This window comes from Populus nigra, chromosome 3, assembly GCF_951802175.1.
Source record: "Populus nigra chromosome 3, ddPopNigr1.1, whole genome shotgun sequence".
Lineage (NCBI taxonomy): Eukaryota > Viridiplantae > Streptophyta > Magnoliopsida > Malpighiales > Salicaceae > Populus > Populus nigra.
In genome coordinates, this window is record NC_084854.1 from 20,274,377 (window position 1) to 20,297,188 (window position 22,812).

Genomic DNA, 22,812 nt, shown 5'->3' on the forward strand with positions numbered 1-22,812 from the left:
TATATATGCGCGCTAGAAAATGCTTTGAAAATTAAAGTGTGTATTTGCCTTCATAAAAACTTTTTCACCCAACTCACTCAACAGACCAGTAGTTACTAGACGAAGCGGCAGTAAATTAATCCCATGATAAATCGACCGATCATCACTTTGAGACGTGGGCCCATGACCAGCTGGATAACGAGAAGTTTCGTGAAAACGCAGGACCCACTTAAACCAAAAAAAAAATATCTTTCGATCCCAGACCACTAGGTCCACTACTACTCTCCAGACTCCAGCTAGCTCCTCTTCCCGGCCCTGCTCGTAATCCCTGTACATGACTACAGTGTGCTCTTCCCCTACAATGAAGGCTTGCACATTTATGTATCCTCGTGCGCTCACGTAATTGGTTGCTGCAGTAAAAAAAAAAAAAACCCTCCATGCAGCAGCATTTACCCCATTTCATGAGGGACGTCGTGTCCACCTTTCTATATCCATCCACGACGTCTAACCACCCCACCATTCCTAATAACTACCCTAAACCGCTAATCCTCTCTCTCCCTCTCTCTCTTACATACACTGCACATACACAAATTAATGATAATATACTGTATGGTGCTATAATTTATACACATAATAACTCTAGCTTGAATGATTTTCATGTCAGACCATTTCCCGTGTCCCCATCCATATCAATATTAATTCGTTCCGGCTCTATATATATATATATATGAGAGAGAGAGAGAGAGAGCCTTGTGAATCACTAGCTCAATAATATGGATAGCTTGCTCTGTGATGAGGTCTGGCTTTCTAGTCCTGCAACTCCCGATCACCACAATCAACCACGGTATAGCCATGGAGACAACTACGCAGCTGCTTCCTCATTCTACACAACCAAAGAAGACTGTGAGAAGGCCGTCTCTATATACCTGGAGAAGGAGTTCACTTGCATGCCTGAACCCGGATACGTAGAACATCTTCGGACCAAAAATTTGTTGTTTGCTAGGCTCAGAGCCATTCAGTGGCTCATCAAGGTTTGTTTCTCAACTTGCATATGTAGAAACATAGTAATCAAATAGAGTATTGCTTTTACGTACAAGTCACAATCACCCCTCGCTCTCATTATCCGATGCATATGTATATATGTTTTCAGTCTCGTCAAAGGCTCAGTCTCTCTTTTGAAACTGTCTTCAACGCTGCCAATTACCTTGACCGATTCATGTCGATGAATCAGTGCCATGTAAGGGCTCGATTAGCTCTTAAATTTTCATTTATATTTTTGTCTTAAACTCTGAGATTTGATTAGTTATTGTCTTAAGATAACTAATTAAATCTTATGATCCCATTGATGTCCAGGGATGGAAGTGTTGGATGGTTGAATTGCTGTGCGTGGCATGCTTATCAGTTGCATCCAAATTTACTGAGACACGTACTCCTTGCTTGCATGATATTCAGGTGATTACTGTTACATTAATTACTGTTGGCCTTTCTTGATTATTATACTTTAATTACTAGCCACTAGCTATTTATGCATCGATCTATTCTTGTGATTAAATTAAGATGGAAGACCTGGATCATTCATTCCAACCAATCACTATCCAGCGGATGGAATTGGTGCTGTTACGGGCTCTTGGTTGGCGCCTTGGCTCTACCACTGCATATTCTTATGTAGAGCTGATGATGATGAAAATTGACTTCTTGCAAAAGGATTTAGTTGCCTGCAGAGTCACTGAGCTGCTTCTTGGAGCTATGCAAGGTACGTGTGGGTGTGCGCATGCATCCCCATTGATTGATCGAGATGATGGTACAGGAATACGAGTCAATAAAAATAACTAAGAGATGTCCCTTGAAACTCAACACATATATGATTAAATGATATTGCATGCACGCAGATTGCAGCATGGTGGAATTTCGACCATGTATAACCGCTATATCAGCTCTCTGGTGCAGTCTAGAGGAGTTCGTTCCATCTAAATCCGATGCCCACCTTGCCCATATTAAAGGGTTGTTGAATGCTCTAGATCACAAGGTAATTAAAGACTCGAAAATCCTTATTCGGATAATTAATATGAATTGGAAATTAATTCATACCATCATCAATGAACTAGGGTGATGTGGTGATCAAATGCCATGGCATCATGGAAACACAGTTAATCAATCCAGTGTACAACGTGCTAGCCTGTGGGAAGAAGCACTCCTACTGCTGTCCTTCAAGTCCTGTCACTGTTTTGCCCACGGAGCGGATTGGCATTTACGACTGCGATGTTGATCTCTCTTTCTTTAACGATTCAGGATCGAACAACAAGCAAGAAACAAGCAAAAAGAAGCGAAAGTGGCACGAGAAATCAATTAAGGATGATGGTTTTCCAGAAACGAATCAAGTAATTGTAGATTTGTGGAGTGTTTAGTGTTTGTTAAACCTTGATTAGGGCAAACAATGTTGCCGATAGAAACAAACCGAGAAATTAAGGATTGTTCTAACAACTCCATCTTCCATTCCTTTTAGTTTGGAAGGATATCAAGTGTACATCAAGGTGGAGCTCATTTCGGTCCATGACTTACTATTTTCTTTTTATTTAATTAGGGGCCATGCCATTCAATTAATCCCATCAATTACGTAGCTTAGAAATAAGATCCATCAAACCAATTTGGTTGAAGCTAAGCCATCCATGCTAGATACCAGCTCGACCTTTAAATTACTTAATCTTTAAATGGCTTCTTAACTATCCAAAAGTGGTTCTCCGCATGCAAAATTAAAGGGCATATTCAACATCTTAGTATTTGGATTGTTTGAAATATTTTTTTTATTTTTAAAAAATTATTTTTAATATTAATATATTAAAAAAATATTATTAATTTAAAATAAAAAATATAAATTATTTTAAAATATTTTTAAAACACACAAATAAACTATGTCTAGCTAGCTAGCTAATTGTTGGCTGGTTTCCTTTCTTGACCCCATTGTTATAGGTTATATAATGGTATTTTTCTTTTTTCGGTGATGTGCAACATGTACTTGCCTTGCTTTTTGTTTAAAACCTCAATTTAGTCCCAAATATATACACATATTCTTAATTAAACTTTAAACCTCTAGATTTTATCAATTAGATCCCCCAATGCTTCAAAAATTCTCAATGGAGTTTTTTTTCTAATATTCATCAATATTTTATCAAATTCTCTTCAAGTTGATACTGTTTTAGTGTATAAATAAGCACATTGGACCCGAAATATTAATTTTACTATCAAGCCAATGACTTTGTGAACTATTAACTTGATGGAATCAATATTTTAATCAGACTTAATAACATTAGATTTTTTACATACTAATTTTGGGCTATTCATTTTTATTTCTCTTAAATATATCACTCCAACTAGTTGTTTTGCGTTTAGCATTCTACTTATTTTGTTTAATCCACTTGAAAAACAGGAATCAAATCATTATTGCTGCAAAAATCATGAAGATAGGCCGGACACGGATACAACTTTATAAGACAAAGTTAAGGGGTGGTAATAGAAAGTGGGCCGAACAACTCCAACAATTTTCTTGCAGGGCCGGACCCCTGCCAGCCCCTCCTCTCTCCGCCCCTGAGTTGAGCTATGCCGTTAGGACAATAAAGTAATTTACTCCAACATTATGAGTATACATTTCTTATCTCAATGATCTAAACATAAAACTTTTTTACCATATTTATTCTTAGCTTAAAACTTTCATCACCACAAAATGTTCAACCGCATATGGAGATTCAATGTAGTGTAAATCATGTTTTTAAAAATTTAAATTTGTTTTATTAAAATTTAATATGTTTTGAATCGTTTTGATGTGCTGATATTAAAAATAATTTTTAAAAAATAAAAAAAAAATTATTGGCATGCATTTCAGCACGAAAAATTATTTAAAAAGTAATCACAATCACACTGTCAAACAAGATTAGAAAAGTAAAAATTATCTGTTGTGCTTGTCCCCTTAAGATTGATTTTTTTAATAATAATCTAATCCTAACACCATTTAGATTAGGCTTATCTTCTAATAAAATTCAACATTGCATAAAATTATAATTTTTTAATGTTTCTTTTTTTATATAATTTATGTGGTTTTAAATTAGCTTGTGAAAAAAAATATTTATAGTGAATTACATAATTACAAAATTAATTTTAAAAATAAATCAAACTTTGCCCCTTAAAACACAATTACAAACGGGGGCAATCATGAACAGCATTTAAAGAGATAAAACACGAAGGGTGTGAAAAGCAAAGCGAAGAAAGGGCCATCGTTCATGAGCATCCCATCTCCACAAACTTAAGAAGTGGGCCTGGCAATATATGAAAAGATTTTGCTTGGTGTAGATTGAGATTGAAATGGGGATTAGATAAGGGAGTGGTGGAAAGAAGTCAAAACACAAAATGGCTTCTCCTTCATCTCTCCTTTCATCATCTTCTCTCCTCCTCACAAAACCTGTAACACTTCACCCTCGTAAAGGGAAAGTCTCTCTGTTCAACCATCGTAGTCAAATTACCAAAACCTCCAAGGAGCCGGTCTTTAGAATTCAAGCTGCAAAACTTCCTCCTGGAGTATGTGCGCTGTTTGATTTTGCTCTTTCTTTTTCTTGCTTTTGTAGGTTCTTTTTTGTTACTTCCTTTTTAATTCCCTGTGCATAAAAATGATTGTTTTTTTTTTGTCTTCTTTTTTTTCCCAGGTGGAATTGCCAAAAGTGGAGCCAAAATTCCAAGCCCCATTTCTTGGATTTACTAGGACTGCCGAAATATGGAATTCTAGAGCTTGTATGATGGGCCTCATTGGAGTTTTCGTTGTAGAATTGGTGAGTTTTCTTTTTTTTTTTTCATTTATATAATATGTTAATTAAAGAAATAATTATGCCTTGCCAAGATTATAATAATGGGATATTTTAATTAATCTTTTCAGATAATAAACAAAGGAATACTGCAAGTGATTGGGGTGGATATTGGGAAAGGTCTTGATCTTCCTCTCTGAAAATACAACAATATATTGGATGACTAGCCTGCAGCAGCTCGTGTTACTTTGCTCGACTCTGTTGTAACTATGAACTCCATATGCATTGGAATTCAATACTTTCTTGTAGTTCATGAATTGTTTCTCTGTAATATGCAAATTTCATTTCAATCCTAGTCTATAATCCCAGACTGATGCATCTTGTTGAGATGACACATGAATACAAATTTCAGATAGGGTAACCTCAAATTTAACCCCCCATCTATTCATTTATATTTATCAGCAGTGTTGTCAAAAGGCGCGCCCAAGACAGAAGATCTCTCCCAAACCTTTTTTTGTATGGAGAGAATTAGGTAAAAAGAGAGAAATACTTCACATAAATTTGCAGAATCTGTTTCTATTGTCATGAGAAATTTATTTGACAAGGATTGTCAAATGAATTATGGTTACTGTACAACACTACTCAGCAGACGATTACATGATAACAAACTTACAAGCCACGAGGTGATACATTCATTCTTTCTAAAGAAACTTCTCATGTAACCTCGCTGAAGCATCAAATCAACATTGAATTGTCTCTTCCTTTCCAAGAGATAACTTATCGATTTGAGCATTATAGCAGGTTGTTTCTCCATGCAAGTTGCCCACCTTTCAATAATCTGCCAACCAAATGATAAAATGAGCATTGTGGTGGTTGAATGCGAGGGGAAAAATATCCACCTTTCAATAATCTGCCAACCAAATGATAAAATGAGCATTGTGGTGGTTGAATGCGAAGGAAAAAATATCTGCAAAAATTTTCCCTGGCAATGGGCCTTTAAAGTTCAACGTTGGAGCTTTCAATAGCTTTATCGATCTTCTATCAAATCTTATCATGTGGTACCAAAATCCGTTACAAAAGTTTGAAACTTGCATAAACAACAACGACAAGGCTTAATCCTGAGCAGATTAATTGTTGTACGATGTCATATTTGATGGCTTCAGTCAACAAATCAAGCCTTCTTTTGAAAAATATTACTGAAATAAAAGAAGCAAGATAAAACCACAAAGATCGGCACACTAAAATCGTGTTTCCACATGAACAATAAAATGGACAGAATATTTGAGAGAAGAATGATATTCTATATTTGTATTCATAATGAATATACAATCTTTACTAAGCATAATTAGTGGAGTAAGATTCGCTCAATCAGTCAGACAATTACCATAAGACAACAACTCCATATTACGGGCAGCATATCGTGCACATCAGATAGGAGCATATCAGGCATAATCCTTGTCCAAGACAAAGTATCCACGGGACATTTCTTGTTTCAGCATGATTTCCTTAGCCTTCAGGAATCAAGATGTGTTTTTTGCAATAAAAGCCTGGAATCCTCAATGGCAGCTTTGTTCTCCTGCATTGTATGGAATCTTAGGCTTCATCGGAATGAAGTCATCTCTTTAATGGCGCTGCCCCTAACCTTCAACTCTGTTTTTCCATGGTTCACCGAAGTTTCACATTATGGCTGAGGCTTGACTCCAATTCTTTGGACCTTGATGGCAAGAATGTTCATATCAGCTGTGATACAAACGGTTCTGCAGAAAGGAGGAGCTGATTTCAATTGTCTTTTCTTTTGCCCCCATGTTTTCCTACCCCTGATTCAAAGCCTCAAAACCTTGTCTGCTTTCTTACTTACTTTCTTTTTCTTTCCTTTGCAGATAGAACTTTTGTAACCTGGGCTATTATCTTTATAGTCATTCTCTTATTAATACTATTGACTATTATAAAAAAAAAAAAATCCTAGCTCCTAATCAAGATCGATCAACTTCTCCTTTTTTCCATTCTATCATGCCCCGCAAGCGCAATGCTTGGAACGATGTGCTTGAAATAGCTTTTTTGGAAGAGGTTTTGTGAGAGAATGTGCCAATTGATCAGCTGAGTGAACATGAGAAACTCATATTAAATTTATCGCAACTTGATAGCGAACAAAGTGGAAATCAATGGTAATATGTTTGATGTGAGAGTGAAATATTGGATTAGCACAAAGATTTGTGGTCTCAACATTGTCACAATAAATAGTTTTAAGTTATTGAATAAGTTAGGTTAGCCAATTAACTTCTGCAGGAGTAGATGCAATGGTCTGATATTTTGTTTCTATTGAAGGTCTTGCAACAGTAGGTTACTTCTTTAAGCTCCAACTTATTGGATTGGCACCAAGAAAGATAACATAAGCCAAGGTGGATGTTTTGTCATTAATTTTACCAACCTCGTCTACGTCAGCAAAGGCATTGAGAGATGTAGATAGTTGTTGATTAAAAAATAACCCATAATTAGTACTGCCCTTAAGATGTCTTAGTATCCTCTTGACAGAAACCCAATGAAGGATGGATAGTTTGTGCATGTACTGAGAGAGTTTATTAACAGCAAACATAATATCAGGACGAGTGAGAGATAAGTATTGAAAAGAACCCAATGCTTGTCTATACGTAGTGGCATCATGAGCAAGAGATTCATCATGTAGCTTTGGTGACTCTGTGGAGGATATGGGAGTATAAACTTTTTTAGCATCATTCATTTTGGTTAATAAGTCTTGAATGTAGCTTTTTGTGAAAGAAATAGTCCAGTAGTAGTTTGGCAGGCTTTAATTCCTAATAAAATAAGGAAGAGTACCAAGGTCCGTTCAAGAATAATCGATTTGCAAGCTTTTTTATGAACACCCGATTAGCATGATCATTGCTACCTGTGATTATGATTATGATTATGATGTCATCGACATAGACAAGGAGATAAATTATTATAGTAGATGTTTGTTGAATGAATAAAGAAGTGTCACATTTTAAGTTGAAGAAACCATTGTCAAGAAGAAAATTACACAGCTCAGTATACCATGCATGTGGTGCTTGTCTCAGACCATAGATTTCTTTGTTTAACTTGTAAACATAGTTGGGAAACTGGGAATGAACAAAGCCTTGAGGTTGTTGTATAATGATATTTTCAGTTGGAGTACCCTGTAATAAAGCATTGTTAACATCCACTTGTCGCAAAGACCATCCATGAGACACTGCAATGCTAAGAACAAGATGTATAGCTGGTTTGATGACTGGGCTACAGGTTTTAGTGAAATTTATGCCCAGAAGCTGATGAAAGCCTTCAGCTATAAGCCTGGCTTTATAGCGAGCTACGGTTCCATCAAGAGACCATGTGGAATTTTTGTGTTGGGTAAGGAGGAACGAGAGACCATGTTGAATTTTTAAGTAACGCGTTATATTCATTACACATAGCTTCTCGTCACTATTAATGTTTTTGAGCTAGTGAAAAAAAATGCAGGTTCTATCAAAACTGATGTGGAGGAGGCAGTAGCCATATAAAGATCAAATATTCTTTTAAGTTCATAAATATTGTTTTGAGCATGAGTTACCATTCTAGATGAGGATGGATATGGAGTATTGTGAAAAAGCAGCTCATGGTTAGAAGGAGAAGAAGTAAGGGATTCAAACATATTTGTGTCGTGTTTGAGTCACTACCAGAAATTCGTTTAATACCAACGGAATTACCGACGTCAGAATAATTCTGTCGGTAATTTGCGGTCATAATTACCGACGGAATCTTTTCTGTATGTAATTCAGTTGGTATATATCGATGGAATACTTCGGTCGGTATATACCGATGGAATTATATACGGAATATTCATAATATAAAAAAAAAGTCGGTTCGCTGACGTGGAATTTTTGCGAGTGATTTTACTTACAGAATTACCGAGGGATTCAAACCTAGATCTCCATATAGTGACGTGATCGATTCACCGTCAAAATGGCCGACGGAATCACTGACAGAATTAGTGCATCGGTGATTCCATCAGGAAAAGTTACTACTCTGCCGACCCTCTCCTCCCCTATTTCTCCTTCTTCTTCCCCATCCCAACTCCCCCCCCCCCAAAACTGCAAACAAGGCCCCCCCTAAAAAAAAAAAATTCCCTCTTCTTAGCACAAGTCATATTTCTTTAAGTTTTGTGGTCACAGCATCTGTGTTCTGATTTATTGTGGATTTTATCATTTTTTGTAAGTAATTTTAACATTTAAATGTTAATTTTATTGTTTTTTTAGTATATGTATTTTGTTAGTATATGTACATGTTTTATTGTTATTTCTCAAACAAACTTGTAGTATATGAATGTATAATTTTATACTTGTTATGGTTTGTTTTAGATTTTGTAAAATTGTATTTGTTTGTAAATTGTTGAAACTTTATTAAATTACCGAATTACATGTGTTTTTATTCAAATATTATTGGTATGACACGACTGACAGAGAAATCAGAGTTGATCCTCACTATGGTCTGGTCGAAATCAACTCAAAAGTTAGACTTTGCAACGTAAACGATGTCTTTGTTTTCGCAAAGCAATGTCAACAAGTTTATTAAACATACACCCCTTTTTTTAGAAAGGATTGATCAAGAGTTGATTGGTTATCCATTATAAAAATAAAACTCAGGGGTCGTGTCGAGGTTGTTCAGGATGAGAACAAAGATACAAGTGTGGGAGATGAAGTCTTTCAAGTTAATGAGTTGGTTCAAACATATCGAGTTGCTCCTTTGATTAACTTGGAAGAAAATTCAATTTTTTGTGTTTTCGATGATAGTCTTGTTGATATTGACACAAAGGAATTAAATGTTGTTTTGAGCTCTAACGGACAAGCAAATGTCGATGAAGATAATGATCGATGATATCCATATTGAAGATTACAATGAAGGTGATGACTGTTCAATTGACGACGAAGAAGAAGAAAATTCTAACTAACTATCAGAATGAAGCAATGTGTAAAACATTTTTTTTCATGTAATATATATTATGGATGATATATTTTGTAACACAAAATATTTACTTTATAAGTTTGTATTGTTTAAGCACTATTATTATTGTTTTGTGTGATGGACAGTTTGTAATTTAAGTGCTTACAAGAAGGTAAATAGGCAATACAAACATAATCTTTCTTGCACATTGCAAATGCCACAATCATCACTGACGACTTTGCGGACGGATTACAATCCGTCGGCATTTCACAGTAGCCTCACTGGAAATGCCACAATCATCACCAACAACTTTGCAAACAGATTACATCCGTCGGCATTTCACAATAGCCTCACTGAAAATGCCACAATCATCACCGACGACTTTGTGGACGGATTACAGTCCGTCAGCATTTCACAGTAGCCTTACTGGAAATGCCACAATTATCACCGATGAATTTGCAAACGGATTAAGTCCGTCGGCATTTTACAGAGGATGGTAGAAATGGCACAATTATCACCGATAACTTTGCGGACGGATTAAGTCCGTCGGCATTTTACAAAGGATGGTAGAAATGACACAATCACCGACGATTTTATAGACAGAATCCTGTCCGTCAGCATTGGTCGGCAGTTCATAATCACCGACAAGTTCACCAATGAACGGTGCGAATTCCAAAGGGCGGGGCATTAAATGCACCTCTAATCGATTGCAGGTGCCGACAGAATTACCGATGGACCGCAAAAAATATGGAGGGTAATTAAAAATTCTAGTGCGAAATTCAAAATTTAGCGACGGATTTTTGAAACACCACTGACGGAATAATTAAAATTAATATTATTTAACTGTATGTCGGTGATTCCGTCGGGAAAAATGCGCTATAAATCCCAACGAGCGTCCTTTCAGTTCATTTTTTCGTCTGCTTCTTTTCAAAATTTTGTTTTTTCCTTTCATTTCCTTCAAATTTTTTGTGTTTTTGGCTTGTAATCTTTAGTTCAATCTTCAGCAAATTAATAGGTATGTACTTCCTCTTCTTTTTTTGCTTTAAGATTTTATTTTTTTATTTGTTCTTTGTTTTATCTATTGTTATTTTTGTTATGTATTTCTATTAATTTTAATTGTTATTATTAAATTTACTTTGTAATTAGTGATTGAATATATAGAAATAAATTTAATTATTTTATCTCAATTTTACTATATTATTGCATGATATATTTTTGAATTATTATGTTGTGTGTGAATGTTGTTTTTGGTTATGTGGTGATGTTGTTTTTATTTGTTATGTTGGTATTTATTTTTTGTCTGATGACGTTGTGCATGACTTGTTGTGTTGTGTGTTAATGGTTTTAATATGTAATTTTATGTGTATTTATAGTTTTATTACTCACAAATTCGTCTAGGATAAATGAACTATTACTGGGTATTGTTCTAGAGTGTTGATTTATGAGTAATGAAATTACTTAATACATTACTATATTGTACTCAAAATATATTTCACCTTTCCGAACAGGCATGCTCAAAACTCATTTTTTTTATAACTTATTCTCTAAAAACTTGGGTGCTCTCTGTATTCAATTTTAACCTTCTAACTTTCTGTTTTTGTAAACATCAAGAAACTTGTTTTTTTTTATATGGAATAGAGTTCTTTTAGAAGGTTTTTTTATTTCACCAAAATATTTTTTAAGATCAATTTTTCATTCACTCATAATTTATTTAAATCATCTTAATATTTTAATATTAAAGAGCTTATGTTAAAAATTAAATTTCAATAAAGTTTTAACCTAAAAAGTTAGTAGACACCACTTTTAATTTAACCTAAAAAATACTTATTAACCATATTTTAATAAATTTTCCAACGTCTTTTTCACAAAGAAAAACTTGCACCGTTACCAATAATTTATTACAGGAAAAAGAACATGCGTTCAAAAAAGTTCATGATATCATTAAAAAAATTAATTTAGAGATATTAAATTTTTGGATGCAAGTATAACTTACGAGATTAAGAAATTAAAGAGAACGAAATACAATCAACCTGTAACGATTGATGATTATCAAAATCAACCAACAATTGTTATATAAATAAAAACCGTGTAAATTAAGCAGCAAGTGTCAAAACCACTTGTGAGTTGTGATTTACAAGTAAGTCGTTGTTTACAAAAAAAAAAAAAAAACGAAGTTTATGCCGTTAATTAATCTCGCTTTGGCTAGGTGAAAGGAAGGAACTTGTGGCGGAAGAAGAACAAAGCGAGAGGAATGATTATATTCGAGGATAAATGTTTATTGTAACTTTTTCCTTTAGTAATGATGAATATTATCATTGTTAAATTAAAGCCATAAGCATTGAGCTGCCACTTGAATTAGAAAATAGTGACAAAATGCAAAAAAGAAGTGGGTTTTATTCTCAAATCACATGATCAGAAGTACTTTGATCACATTTAAGTGTGATCCTTTGAAAGATGCTAATTGCAATTTTGTGAACTTAATTAACAATTCTTTCTTGCAGTTTATTCCTCTCTGAGAGGCCCCTTTTGCTCCAATATTCAATGGAACTATGTTTATAGCTCAGTAGCTATAGGCAAACTAGCAAATTTAGTGAGTCGAGTTAGGAGTGATAGAGAAAAGAAACCCCCACTGGAAGCAATGCACATATACCCTTCATCTTGAAAGTGAAAGTGAAAGTGAAAAGAGAGCAGAGAAAAGAAAAGTGAGATCAGTGGGACTCAGCAACATAGCCATCCATTGTTACACAATGTCCTCTATCCACATTAACTGCTTTACTTAAGAACAAGCTCCTAGTCGTGATCTTTCATTCTGCTGCGTTCATTTGAAACTATGTCGCTGCTGTCCTTTTCATCAGTTCTCCAGCTTTCTCTTCTCCTCTACCTGCTTGCTTCATTCCCCACTACAAGTGATTGCTATTCTCTTTAATTTATATTTTACCTTCTTGATTTATGTGTATTTAAAGTGTGTTTTTAATTTTGTTTTTGAACACTTGTTTGCAGATGGGGAACAGCTCATATTGGTGAATAACTGCAATGAGAACCTATGGCCTGGAGTACTTGGTGGTGCAGGTCACTCTACGCCGAAAGATGGCGGTTTTCTTCTTGGCTGTGGTGAGGAAGTAGTCATTGATGTGCCCGACAAGTGGTCAGGGAGGATATGGGGTCGGCAAGGATGTTCCTTCGACAATGATGGAAAAGGATCATGTGACACCGGGGATTGTTCAGGCTTACTTCGCTGCCAAGGCACTGGTGGCACTCCCCCAGCAACCATGGTCGAAATGACTCTTGGATCATCTACTTCGCCCTTGCATTTCTACGATGTTAGTTTAGTTGATGGCTTTAATCTGCCAGTTTCAATGGCTCCAGTTGGGGGCGGAATTGGATGCGGAGTTGCATCGTGTGAAGTCGACTTAAACATATGCTGTCCATCTGCACTGGAAGTCAAGAGCAATGGCAAAATTGTGGGGTGTAAAAGTGCTTGCTTGGCTATGCAATCCGCCAAGTATTGCTGCACAGGGGATTATGCAAACCCGAAGACTTGCAAGCCAACCCTTTTTGCCCATCTATTTAAGGCTATATGCCCAAAGGCCTATAGTTATGCCTTTGATGACTCCTCCAGCCTTAACAAATGCAGGGCCTCGCGGTATGTTATTACCTTCTGTCCTCCTAAATGAGGGCCAGCACGGGTAAATTAATTATAGCTGTCTAGAAGTCAATGGTGTTAGCTGCACCCTGTTATCCTTCCCAGCTTTTTGTTCTTCAAAAAAAAAGTTAAATCAGTTGTTTTTACATTTTCATTTTTCCCCTGAGTTCTCTGTTGGAGGACGTGTAATTTGTTTGCTTCGATCGTCTTGATATTTTTAGAAGCGATTTTTTGCAATGTTGGAATGTATATTACTGCAGTTTTCTGAATTTTAAAAGATACTCCTCTGAAACAGGCAGCTATAATCTTTACACGATATGCACACCCACTTCCTTCAGGGGAACTCTTGCTACGGCTCCCACTTTCATACTGACGGCAGCCTTTCAGAAGGAAGATAGTTGATGGTCCCTCCGGAGATTATTTAAGAAAAATATGCATCATTGAATGATAACAGTTAAAAATGAAAATCAACATTGAATGTAGCATTTTCAGCAACATCAGCTATTGCCCAGAAAGATACGATCTTGTTACAATACATCTCTAACTACCATGGCAACCACATATAGTTTGCCTTCGTGAAGATTCAGAAAAGTAATGACGACTAGCCAAAACAGATCCTATAAAGAAAGGAACCGATAACTTAAGAGATAAGAGTCCAATTCATTCTTTTCATAAGCTTGCTTCCATTACACCATGATGGATATCAACATGCATTGGCAAGCTGTCCTTTCAGAGGGCTAAGTAGACGCTCTGGATTTCAACCACCTTTCTTTCTCGTGTTCCTGGCATCACTGTCCACCTAAAAGAGGAAATGATTGTAGAATTAGATTGAGTGCAGGCCATGTAAAACCACGCCAATCTGTGAGCACAATGATCTCATCATGAACGCACGTCATATTACAATACAAATGTTTACAACCATTTCATAAGCACAAAGTCCTGCCTTGAAGATGTTACATGAGCTGGATGATTGTCCGGGAGCAATGTCAAACTAATCGTATTGACATCCAGACCAAAAAAAATACATGATAATCCAAAGATCTCAAGTTCGGCAACAAAATTCCCACACATTGGTTGAGGAATCCACACACTCAAAACACCAAGTAAGAAACATGGACAAATCTTTAATTCGTACTTGTGTTATAAAGAACAAAGTTACCATCCCTATTCCATTATCACAATCAAAGGATCTGTCAATTCAAGTCAAATTAGAACAAAGAGGTGAATATATATTTACATACACCATCAGGAGAGGACATAACATGACTTCAAGCCCACGTATTTTACTTCAAATGTACATTAGGGATAATATAAAGTACCTAGTATGAATATTCGATCCATCCCACTTTACTACGAGCACAAAAAAAAAATCCACTAAGAGATAATAAGTGCGCACTATAAGTGGAAAACAATAATTAAGGGAAAGACATAACAAGTTACTCAAAAATCTATAAATCACGTTGACAACCTTGGAAATTGTCTGAGCGTTATGTAGAGGTGTTGTTATGCTCATCACCATTGACTTCACCACTTGAGGTCCCTTGGACATTAGCAGCCTCAGGTGCAGGGCCCAATCCTAATAACAACGGTGCTTGTTTCTTTTCAGTACCAGGATTTTTACCAGCATCAGGTCTGGCAGCCCAAGCTCTAAGAGGAGGTTCAAAATGCTTGCTGGCAACATCAGGAGGTGGTGAATCTTCTCCAGGGAGAACAAGAAGCCCCTTATCACGTAGAGATGATGGTTCATTGTAGCAAGCATTCCAGAGGGAGTCTACAAGCTGCCTTTCTTCCCTAGCTGCCCCAAGATCTTCAGGTGACATCAGGCTGATACCATTAACCCGTTCTTCAAGGACTTGCTTCAATATTTCATCATCTTCACATAATCTACCAGTGTTCCCATCTATTTTGTTTCGAGCAAGTTCAAGAAGGCCACGAAGGGCAGCTTCTCGTACTTCTGCATCTTCACTTGAGGCAAGGTGCAACATTATGCGGGGGAACCCCAGATCACTGACTATGCTGCCATCTGAACTATTCTCATGCAGTAGGTAATGGATCAAGTTCAACGCTTTTCTGAAAATTAAATTTATAAGAAAGTTAAAACGGAGAACTAAATCAAGAATCAATTCAGTCAGTCATGGAAGTACTGGCAAAAACCAAACTTTTCTCTCAGTTGAACAAAAGATTTGATTTTTTCAACTGTCTATAATAAATTAGTGGTACACAATTCATCAGTGGTCAAAGAGAAAGATTGATTGCAGAAAAACAGAGTACCACTCTAAATACCTTTGAAATCTCACATTCCCAGAACCCAGGGCATTTCTCAAAGCTGCAAAACCATTCCCTAGACGAAATGCAGCAATACCTGGCTTGTTATGTCGGATTAAAGCTGTGAATCACCAACAATGAATCTCGCATTAAGAACCTTCTAAACCAAGGAAAGTAGCAAAAACAAAACCGACATGCAAGCTCTAATGATCAAGATCAAGACATACAACCAAAAACAGTACTTACATGATATTGCACCTAGTGCTTTTGTTCTAACAGTCACATCAGGATCTGAAGTGAAATTAGAAAGCAGAGGCTCAAAACCATTTGCTTCCATAACCAGTTGCTGACTCCTAGGGTTGTTCTGGACAATGGTGGTTACAACTTCAGCAGCCTTTGCTCGAATATTAGCATGGGTGTTCTTTAGATAACCAAGGAGAGGAACCAAACCCCCGATTGAGTGAAGATCTGCCACATATCCATATATCAAGCAGATGAGGGAAACTCAACTTACAAGAGAGTCAAAATGAACTGAATTATTGCATATTGATAAGTAACAGAGCCAAGCTAAGATGAAATCACATTTTCATAGAAAGTAATAACTCCACGAACATAATTTCATCTCATTTGTCACTCTTCATTCATTAAAAGACATATAGCTCATAGAACATGTCATGATACAAACCCATGCAAGTAGATGTTCCACAAATTTCCAACTTTATCAATAAGTTCCAAAATGTGACCATTTACAATAAACAGAAACAGAAAGAGAGACATCACATTATAGAGTTGTGTTGCACAGAGTGTCACCCAACCCACAGTACAAAAGACTCCCCTTCCAAGTGCCAACAATATCAACCAATAAGGTGAACAAACTACAGGGAACCCAGTATTTATTTGAACTAAAGGGCCAGGCGAAGAAGGGACATAAAGCATCTATTTGAACAAACTACAGGGAACCCAGTATTTTGAATTATAAGGCATTGCGAACAAAAAAACAGAGAGAGAGGGATTCTGTCATCTGAGAAATCAGATAATAAGTAAAATAGCGGGATAACTGACCATTGGCCATGTCAATGGCTTCAACATGTTCTTGTAGCTCATCCAACAAATCTGTCAAGGTAAGTAGATGATGATAAGTAAACAAAAACCCAGAAAGGAAAAGGCAATGAATGAAAGAGTGGGTCTCAGACTCAGTCTAACCTTCGATATCAGCAGGAGTGACTCCTTGAGACTCCAACACTTGTTCAGGGGTCTGCATCACAAGAGTTATCTCCTTCATCCTCTTTACTACATCAACACTTTGTGATTGCATTGCTTCCATAAACCATCTTCTATCCTCCTCGCTAACATCATCCAATTTAAATTCATTTCATTTTCTTTAACATTAATTAAAAAAAATAAAAAATACAACAACTACTTGTTGTGATGAGCATCAATTAAAAGTTACCTGAGATTGCGATTGGAAGAAGTCCCATCAGAATGGGCAAGGCTCCACTTGAGCAATCCGTCCCAGTTGGGTCCGTCTTTTGCCATGCTTCTTCTTCTTCTATTAACTACTCCCTTCCAACCCTATATATTGTTGTTCTCGCTTTTCTAAAACAATAATGAAAATAATAATAATAATAGTATGGGTAGAGGTAAATGATGCAATTGCAAAGACAGATAATAAGAAAGAAAAGGAAGAAGAGAACTAAATATAAATAGAAAGGCGAAGAGAAGAGAAGGTAATAGAAAAGAAGACCGACTGGCTACTAAAAGCAGCCCTACTGATTCATTACTACAACTCTGGAACTCTCTCCAGCATTCCAGACTCTACGCGAAACCAAGCTGGACGTTGAGCGCTGCTGCACAATAAAAACTTATAGTTTGATTTCTTTTAGGCCCAATCATATTTTGGGCTTGGGCCCTGTTTTAAGACAAGAAATGGAGCGTGCTGATGTCATCCCTATCCATTATTTGAAAAATCAAAATGAAAAATGATGTACAATTTTCATATATATGACTAGGAAAAGCATAGAACATATAAACAGCCAATAAATAATTGATTGAGCAATATTTGTTTTTAAATAATTTTTAATTTAATAAGTTAAAAATAAGTAAATATTATTTTGAAACATTTAACTTTAAAGTTTAAAAATCTCAAATTGATTTACTTTTGAGGTCCAGAGATATTTAGTTCAAATTTAGTACGTAGTCGCACCTTATTTTCATAAAAAAAAAATATTTTTTACTTCAAATTAATCCTGATTTTCATAAAATTTTAAGTTTTCTTTTTTATTTTATTTCATATTAAATTGTTTTTGTGTTTCTAAATCAATAAGCCGAGTGTGTTGTGATAAAAGAGATCAACATTTTGGCTCCATTCACCTTTACGGGCACTAATAACTATTATTCACTACATCCTTGCTTAGCTTTATCATTCATAATCCCTCCAATAAGTTTCAAACTCCGTAGAAAAATAAATGTCCAAAGGCATGAACAAGCTACAAAACGTGTCTTTGAATCTGTCCTGGAGCCACCAAGCCCCTGTGGAGCTTCCTGTCTAATGTTTTACATCTTCATCAAGTTCCCGCAGAAAATGCCTGATTTGCAGCATTTCTGGTTTCAATGGCTCCTTGCCATCAAATAGAAAATTTTCATAAGAACAAACCACATGAACTTCGAAGCGCACAGTAAAAGAAACCTTGAAGAAAGTTTTGTACTATTCAAAAAGACATTCAAGCAGCAGATTCAAGAGTCAAAAAATTTAATAGCATCCTATCTGCTGCAATTATAAGACTGCTGAATAAAATAACACTACAAAAACTCATCAACAGGTGTTCTTCAGGCCTCTGTTACAGGGAAATCAAAAACCACATCTTTCCCAGTAAGCTTCCTGTAAACTCCAGCATATGACTCCAGCTTATACTCGGTGTTGTTGCGCTCCTTAGGATCCAAGAAGATCTGGCAAACAATAAAAAGAGAATTCATGACAAGGGCAGAGATTATGGTGACAAAGAACACAATTCTAACTACAAATTTTCAGTTCCTTCTGATTTAAAAGTGTCAAAGCTACCTTGCTAATTTTGGATCCATCAATCCTGTATCTGGTGCGCTTTCCAACAATCTCAGCAGGATACACTAAATCCTCAAGCATGGCTTCATGCACGGCAGTTAGGGTACGGGAGCGGGGACGCTGAACAGCAGACCCTTTTTTGGGTGGCCGCACAATCCTTCGGGTAGCAAGCAGAACAACATCCTGCCAGCAATTGATGCATAATTCATAATTCAGATTCAAACAAGTAATGGACTGAAACTGGAATTTACTTTGTGTATTAACCATGAATAGGAACTTCAAATGCTGAGTTTCTTCTTCTAAGGACTTGAACCTGCAGCCTTTCAGGTTGCAATCTCAGGTCCTTATTCCCCATCCACTACACATGTAGAAAACTAAGAATCTGAGATAATAGTACCTTCCCACTGAACTTTTTCTCAAGCTCTCGAACAAGGCGAAGATGAACCTTGCGGTAAGCTTTCCTCAGCCTATATGGAACATAGATAACAATAGCTTTGCGATTTCCAGCAACATCTATTTGACTGCAACATTTACAAAGTTTAAGTTTAGCAAACAGACCTGGCACCACAGGGAAGACAGAAAATTGAAAGAATAGGTTGGAAAACTTTCACATAGAACATGCATACAATTATGTACATACACTGCGGAATTTATAAAGAGATCTTTTAGATCACTTTTCAGGTCTGAGTTGGTATTTTCCAAATCAAATAATGCCTGCAGAGAAGAGCATTTAGTTTTCAACATATTTAATTCCTTTAAAACATGAATCCAAAAACACAGATAATAAGAGTAAAGAGCTAACCTGGGCAACTGTCTCCTCAAACTCAGTGGGTTCAGCATCCTTGTCCTTTTGGATCTTCTTCCTAGTTGTGAACATCTTCACAGATCTGGTTAGCCACAACAAGAGATTAGATTTAATAACTGAACTAAAATTATCAAATCCAAATGTATCAGAACATCATTATGAGCTGTCATCCTAATGAACAATTAATTTCCAGTCATATATCTGCAAGTATGATTCCTTTTGTTCAGAAACGAACTAGCCTAGAAAATAATCATGCCTAAGTAAATCCAACACCTAATATCAATCCATACAAGTCTTTCGCCACTAAAAAACTTCGCTTTTTCATAATCTTATTCTCCGCTATATCTTCCTCGTTCAATTTACTAACAAAACAATATCACTGCATCATCAAAACATCAAATTTAGGTACACACAAATGACAACAAGAATAATCCATCACTCTAATCTACAGTTAATGAACTGTAAAACACACAAAAAAGCAGCTTTGATACTTTAAAGAAGTACAAAACAAAAGATAAGAAAAACAGCCCATTTACTATGGACACGGAATGCACCTATATAAGAAAACAGATGTCAAAATTCAATCTTTTACGAGAACCCAGTTCACAAACACCAAAAATTTAAACAGCCCATTCTATCTTACAATCCAAAACAGACGCTACAAGCAAAATAGAGCAGGTTCAATCTGAGCATTAATAGCAGGTTCAATCTGAGCATTAAAAGCTTGGCATTTGAAGAAACAGTATTTACCGAGCAGGCAGCTGGCAAGAAGATCTGGTTGCTGTCGATACTGCTGCTATGAGGTGAAGGGGGGAGATACTGCGGAAGTTGAGGTTTAATAGTAGGGACGAATTAGGGTTATAAACTCACCCTACTTTGGACGGCTAAGATTAGTCTTGGGAATTAGACGGACTGATTGGTTTCTTTTATTTTTCTCTTTTTTTTATTTTGTCACTATTTTTCTTTTTTCCTCCAATTATTTCACGGAGAATGTTAGAGGTGCCCTAGCTACCGTATATATGCCTAATACCGAATTTTTTATGTCTGTATCATACTCCGGTAAAAAGTTTAGATATATATAAATTATTTAACAGTTATCAGGTATGTATGGATATTCATTATCTCATGATTATATAATATTAAATAGTTATAAAATTATAAATATTATACATACATATATATATATATATATATATGTTTTATGTCAATATTAAAATATACATATATCATATTGTGTTAAAAAAAATCTAAATATCCTACAAATATATCTATACAATATAGACATGTATTTTGGATTAAGTTCGGACAGTTTCATGAAGGTTTGACAATATTCATATCTTATTCATTACCCATCGAATAAGGCAACTATCCAGAACCCATCGAGTAAGGCAACTACCCAGAAAATACTCATTTATTTATGTCAGGTTGGATCGATATCTATTAAATTCAGATTAAATTGACATCCCTAACTATATAGATGTTTGTGCTATGTCACATGTTAAGTCAATTTTTTTCTAATATAAAAAAAATACTTAAATGATGGAGTTTTTAAAGGAGTGAGAAAAACCAAGAACCCGTGTCACTAATTCGAATAGTTTTAATAAACTCAATTAATTTAATAATATAATTATTAAAAAAAAATTTAACAACAATAATAAAAACTAGAAAAAAAATGACAATGATTAATAAAAAAAATGAATACTTGTCAATATTATAAAAAGATACTAGTATCATCAAGAGATGATTTCCCTTAAAATCAAAATAAAATGGTCTCATTAAAAGATGATCATCCTTGACACAAAATAAAATGGCATAATCTCATCAAAAGACGATTATCTTTAACATGAAATAAAATGGTCTACTCAGTAAAAGACATGAGCTTTCTTAAATCACTTTAAACCTTTATTTCAGATCACACAACTAATTAGCATGATATTGGGCTCACTTATTTTCTTGAATTCAATTTTCAAAAAAACAATCTAGTTATGAGCCTTCTGTCCATTTCTCTTATTGTTAATTTTAATACCTACCAGCAGTTTTTGCATTGAAGCTTTATCTCCTCAGATTAACGGTTCCTATGATTAATTGTCTTCAAGAATTATGGTCCCCAATATTGAATGCATTTAAAAAGAGTAACCTTTCTAGCTCTCTTTTTCTATATTTTAGTCTTTCATTCCCCTTTAATGATCTTCTTTATAAAACCTTCATTTTCCCTTATATTTGTAATTTATATTTGAATAGGATCATTTTGTTTATTAAGTCTATAAATAAAACTCGATTTTTTTTCCTACTTCCTTCATTTTATTAACAAGTTTAAGTATATAATATCAATATTGAATCATACAATGGACCAAGGAATGTGAATTTTTTTAAAATATAGTTGTATATCAGAAAGTTAAAATAATAATTGTGTTAAAGAGAATAGACATACATACAAAACAAATACTTTAAATAAAATTTGTCCAAAACTTCAACCTTTTCATTATATTGAGCAAAAAAAATACAACTTTAAGCATAATTTTTTTTTTTTACAATATATGAATTCACAAGTTTTGACAATTCTCTTCCATCCATATATGATAAAAATAAGGGTTCTCTTCAAAAATATTTCTTAACTACATAGAAACCTTTATAATTAGCCGTCCATTTGCTTCAATTCTCTTCGGGAATTGATAAAATATTTTTCAATACTAAATCTCCTTCATGAAATTCTTAGGAATGAACTTTTTATCGTAAACTCTAATGATTCTTTTTGTATATAACTACTTGTGGAAAATCACAAGTAGCATTTCCTTACTAATAAAATTCAATTGTTTATATAGGACACTAACTCATTCTAACTCTTTTAACTCTACTTTTTTAACACCCTTGGAGAAGGTATCTCTACTTTAAGAGGCATCACTACCTCCATTTCATATACCAGGAGGTAAGAGATTGCACGTATAGATGTTCTCACAACAGTTCAATAACTATGAAATACATATGGAATCATTTAATGTCAGTCTTTATAGGTAATGATCATTTTCTATATAATCGTTTTTATATTATTATTTGCTACTTTTACTAAATGACATTTTAGGTTGATAAAATGAATAATTGAGATATTTGATTTTCCACCGTTTTCAAAAGTCTTGAGTCATTTTTCCATTAAAACTTTGAACATTATTAGTAACTAAGTTCTCTAGCAAACCATGCCAATAGATGATATCTCTCTCAATGAATTTTCAGATCATTTTCAAAGTAACATGGGCGTATAAAGTCGTTTTGCTCTATTTTGTAAAATAGTCAATTATTACCAAGATGAATCGATGTTTGTTACTCACCT

General features: G+C 35.1%; 5 protein-coding genes across 6 annotated transcripts; 3 read left to right on the forward strand and 2 right to left on the reverse strand.

The window, feature by feature from the left end:
• Positions 1–264: 264 nt before the first annotated feature.
• LOC133687797 (putative cyclin-D7-1) lies at positions 265–2,520 on the forward strand. The gene is made up of 6 exons (XM_062107124.1): positions 265–1,010; positions 1,130–1,216; positions 1,333–1,431; positions 1,537–1,732; positions 1,869–2,005; positions 2,085–2,520. Exons 1-6 carry the CDS (start codon positions 753–755, stop codon positions 2,382–2,384), a joined length of 1,077 nt encoding a protein of 358 aa, XP_061963108.1. The 5' UTR covers positions 265–752; the 3' UTR covers positions 2,385–2,520.
• A 1,780-nt stretch (positions 2,521–4,300) lies between these two features.
• On the forward strand, positions 4,301–5,134 carry LOC133688680 (light-harvesting complex-like protein OHP1, chloroplastic). The gene is made up of 3 exons (XM_062108255.1): positions 4,301–4,545; positions 4,671–4,793; positions 4,898–5,134. Exons 1-3 carry the CDS (start codon positions 4,378–4,380, stop codon positions 4,964–4,966), a joined length of 360 nt encoding a protein of 119 aa, XP_061964239.1. The 5' UTR covers positions 4,301–4,377; the 3' UTR covers positions 4,967–5,134.
• Positions 5,135–12,294: 7,160 nt separating this feature from the next.
• LOC133689706 (thaumatin-like protein) lies at positions 12,295–13,628 on the forward strand. Its single transcript, XM_062109698.1, has 2 exons — positions 12,295–12,622; positions 12,717–13,628. Exons 1-2 carry the CDS (start codon positions 12,547–12,549, stop codon positions 13,388–13,390), a joined length of 750 nt encoding a protein of 249 aa, XP_061965682.1. The 5' UTR covers positions 12,295–12,546; the 3' UTR covers positions 13,391–13,628.
• Positions 13,629–13,804: 176 nt separating this feature from the next.
• LOC133689704 (hsp70 nucleotide exchange factor fes1) lies at positions 13,805–17,454 on the reverse strand. 2 transcript variants are annotated; one of them, XM_062109697.1, is made up of 7 exons: positions 17,075–17,454; positions 16,828–16,970; positions 16,687–16,737; positions 15,871–16,092; positions 15,643–15,745; positions 14,828–15,429; positions 13,805–14,158 (listed from the first exon to the last, which is right to left on the reverse strand). In XM_062109697.1, the coding sequence occupies exons 1-6, from the start codon at positions 17,158–17,160 to the stop codon at positions 14,847–14,849; spliced, it is 1,188 nt and encodes a 395-aa protein (XP_061965681.1). In that variant the 5' UTR covers positions 17,161–17,454; the 3' UTR covers positions 13,805–14,158; positions 14,828–14,846. The 2 variants fall into 2 exon arrangements, with proteins under 2 accessions (XP_061965681.1, XP_061965680.1); XM_062109696.1 differs by lacking the exon at positions 13,805–14,158 and having other exon boundaries at positions 14,568–15,429.
• Positions 17,455–18,300: 846 nt separating this feature from the next.
• Positions 18,301–20,383, reverse strand: LOC133688494 (small ribosomal subunit protein eS7-like). Its single transcript, XM_062107991.1, has 6 exons — positions 20,238–20,383; positions 19,485–19,569; positions 19,323–19,396; positions 19,080–19,203; positions 18,683–18,865; positions 18,301–18,570 (listed from the first exon to the last, which is right to left on the reverse strand). Exons 2-6 carry the CDS (start codon positions 19,557–19,559, stop codon positions 18,451–18,453), a joined length of 576 nt encoding a protein of 191 aa, XP_061963975.1. The 5' UTR covers positions 19,560–19,569; positions 20,238–20,383; the 3' UTR covers positions 18,301–18,450.
• Between the last annotated feature and the right edge of the window lie 2,429 nt (positions 20,384–22,812).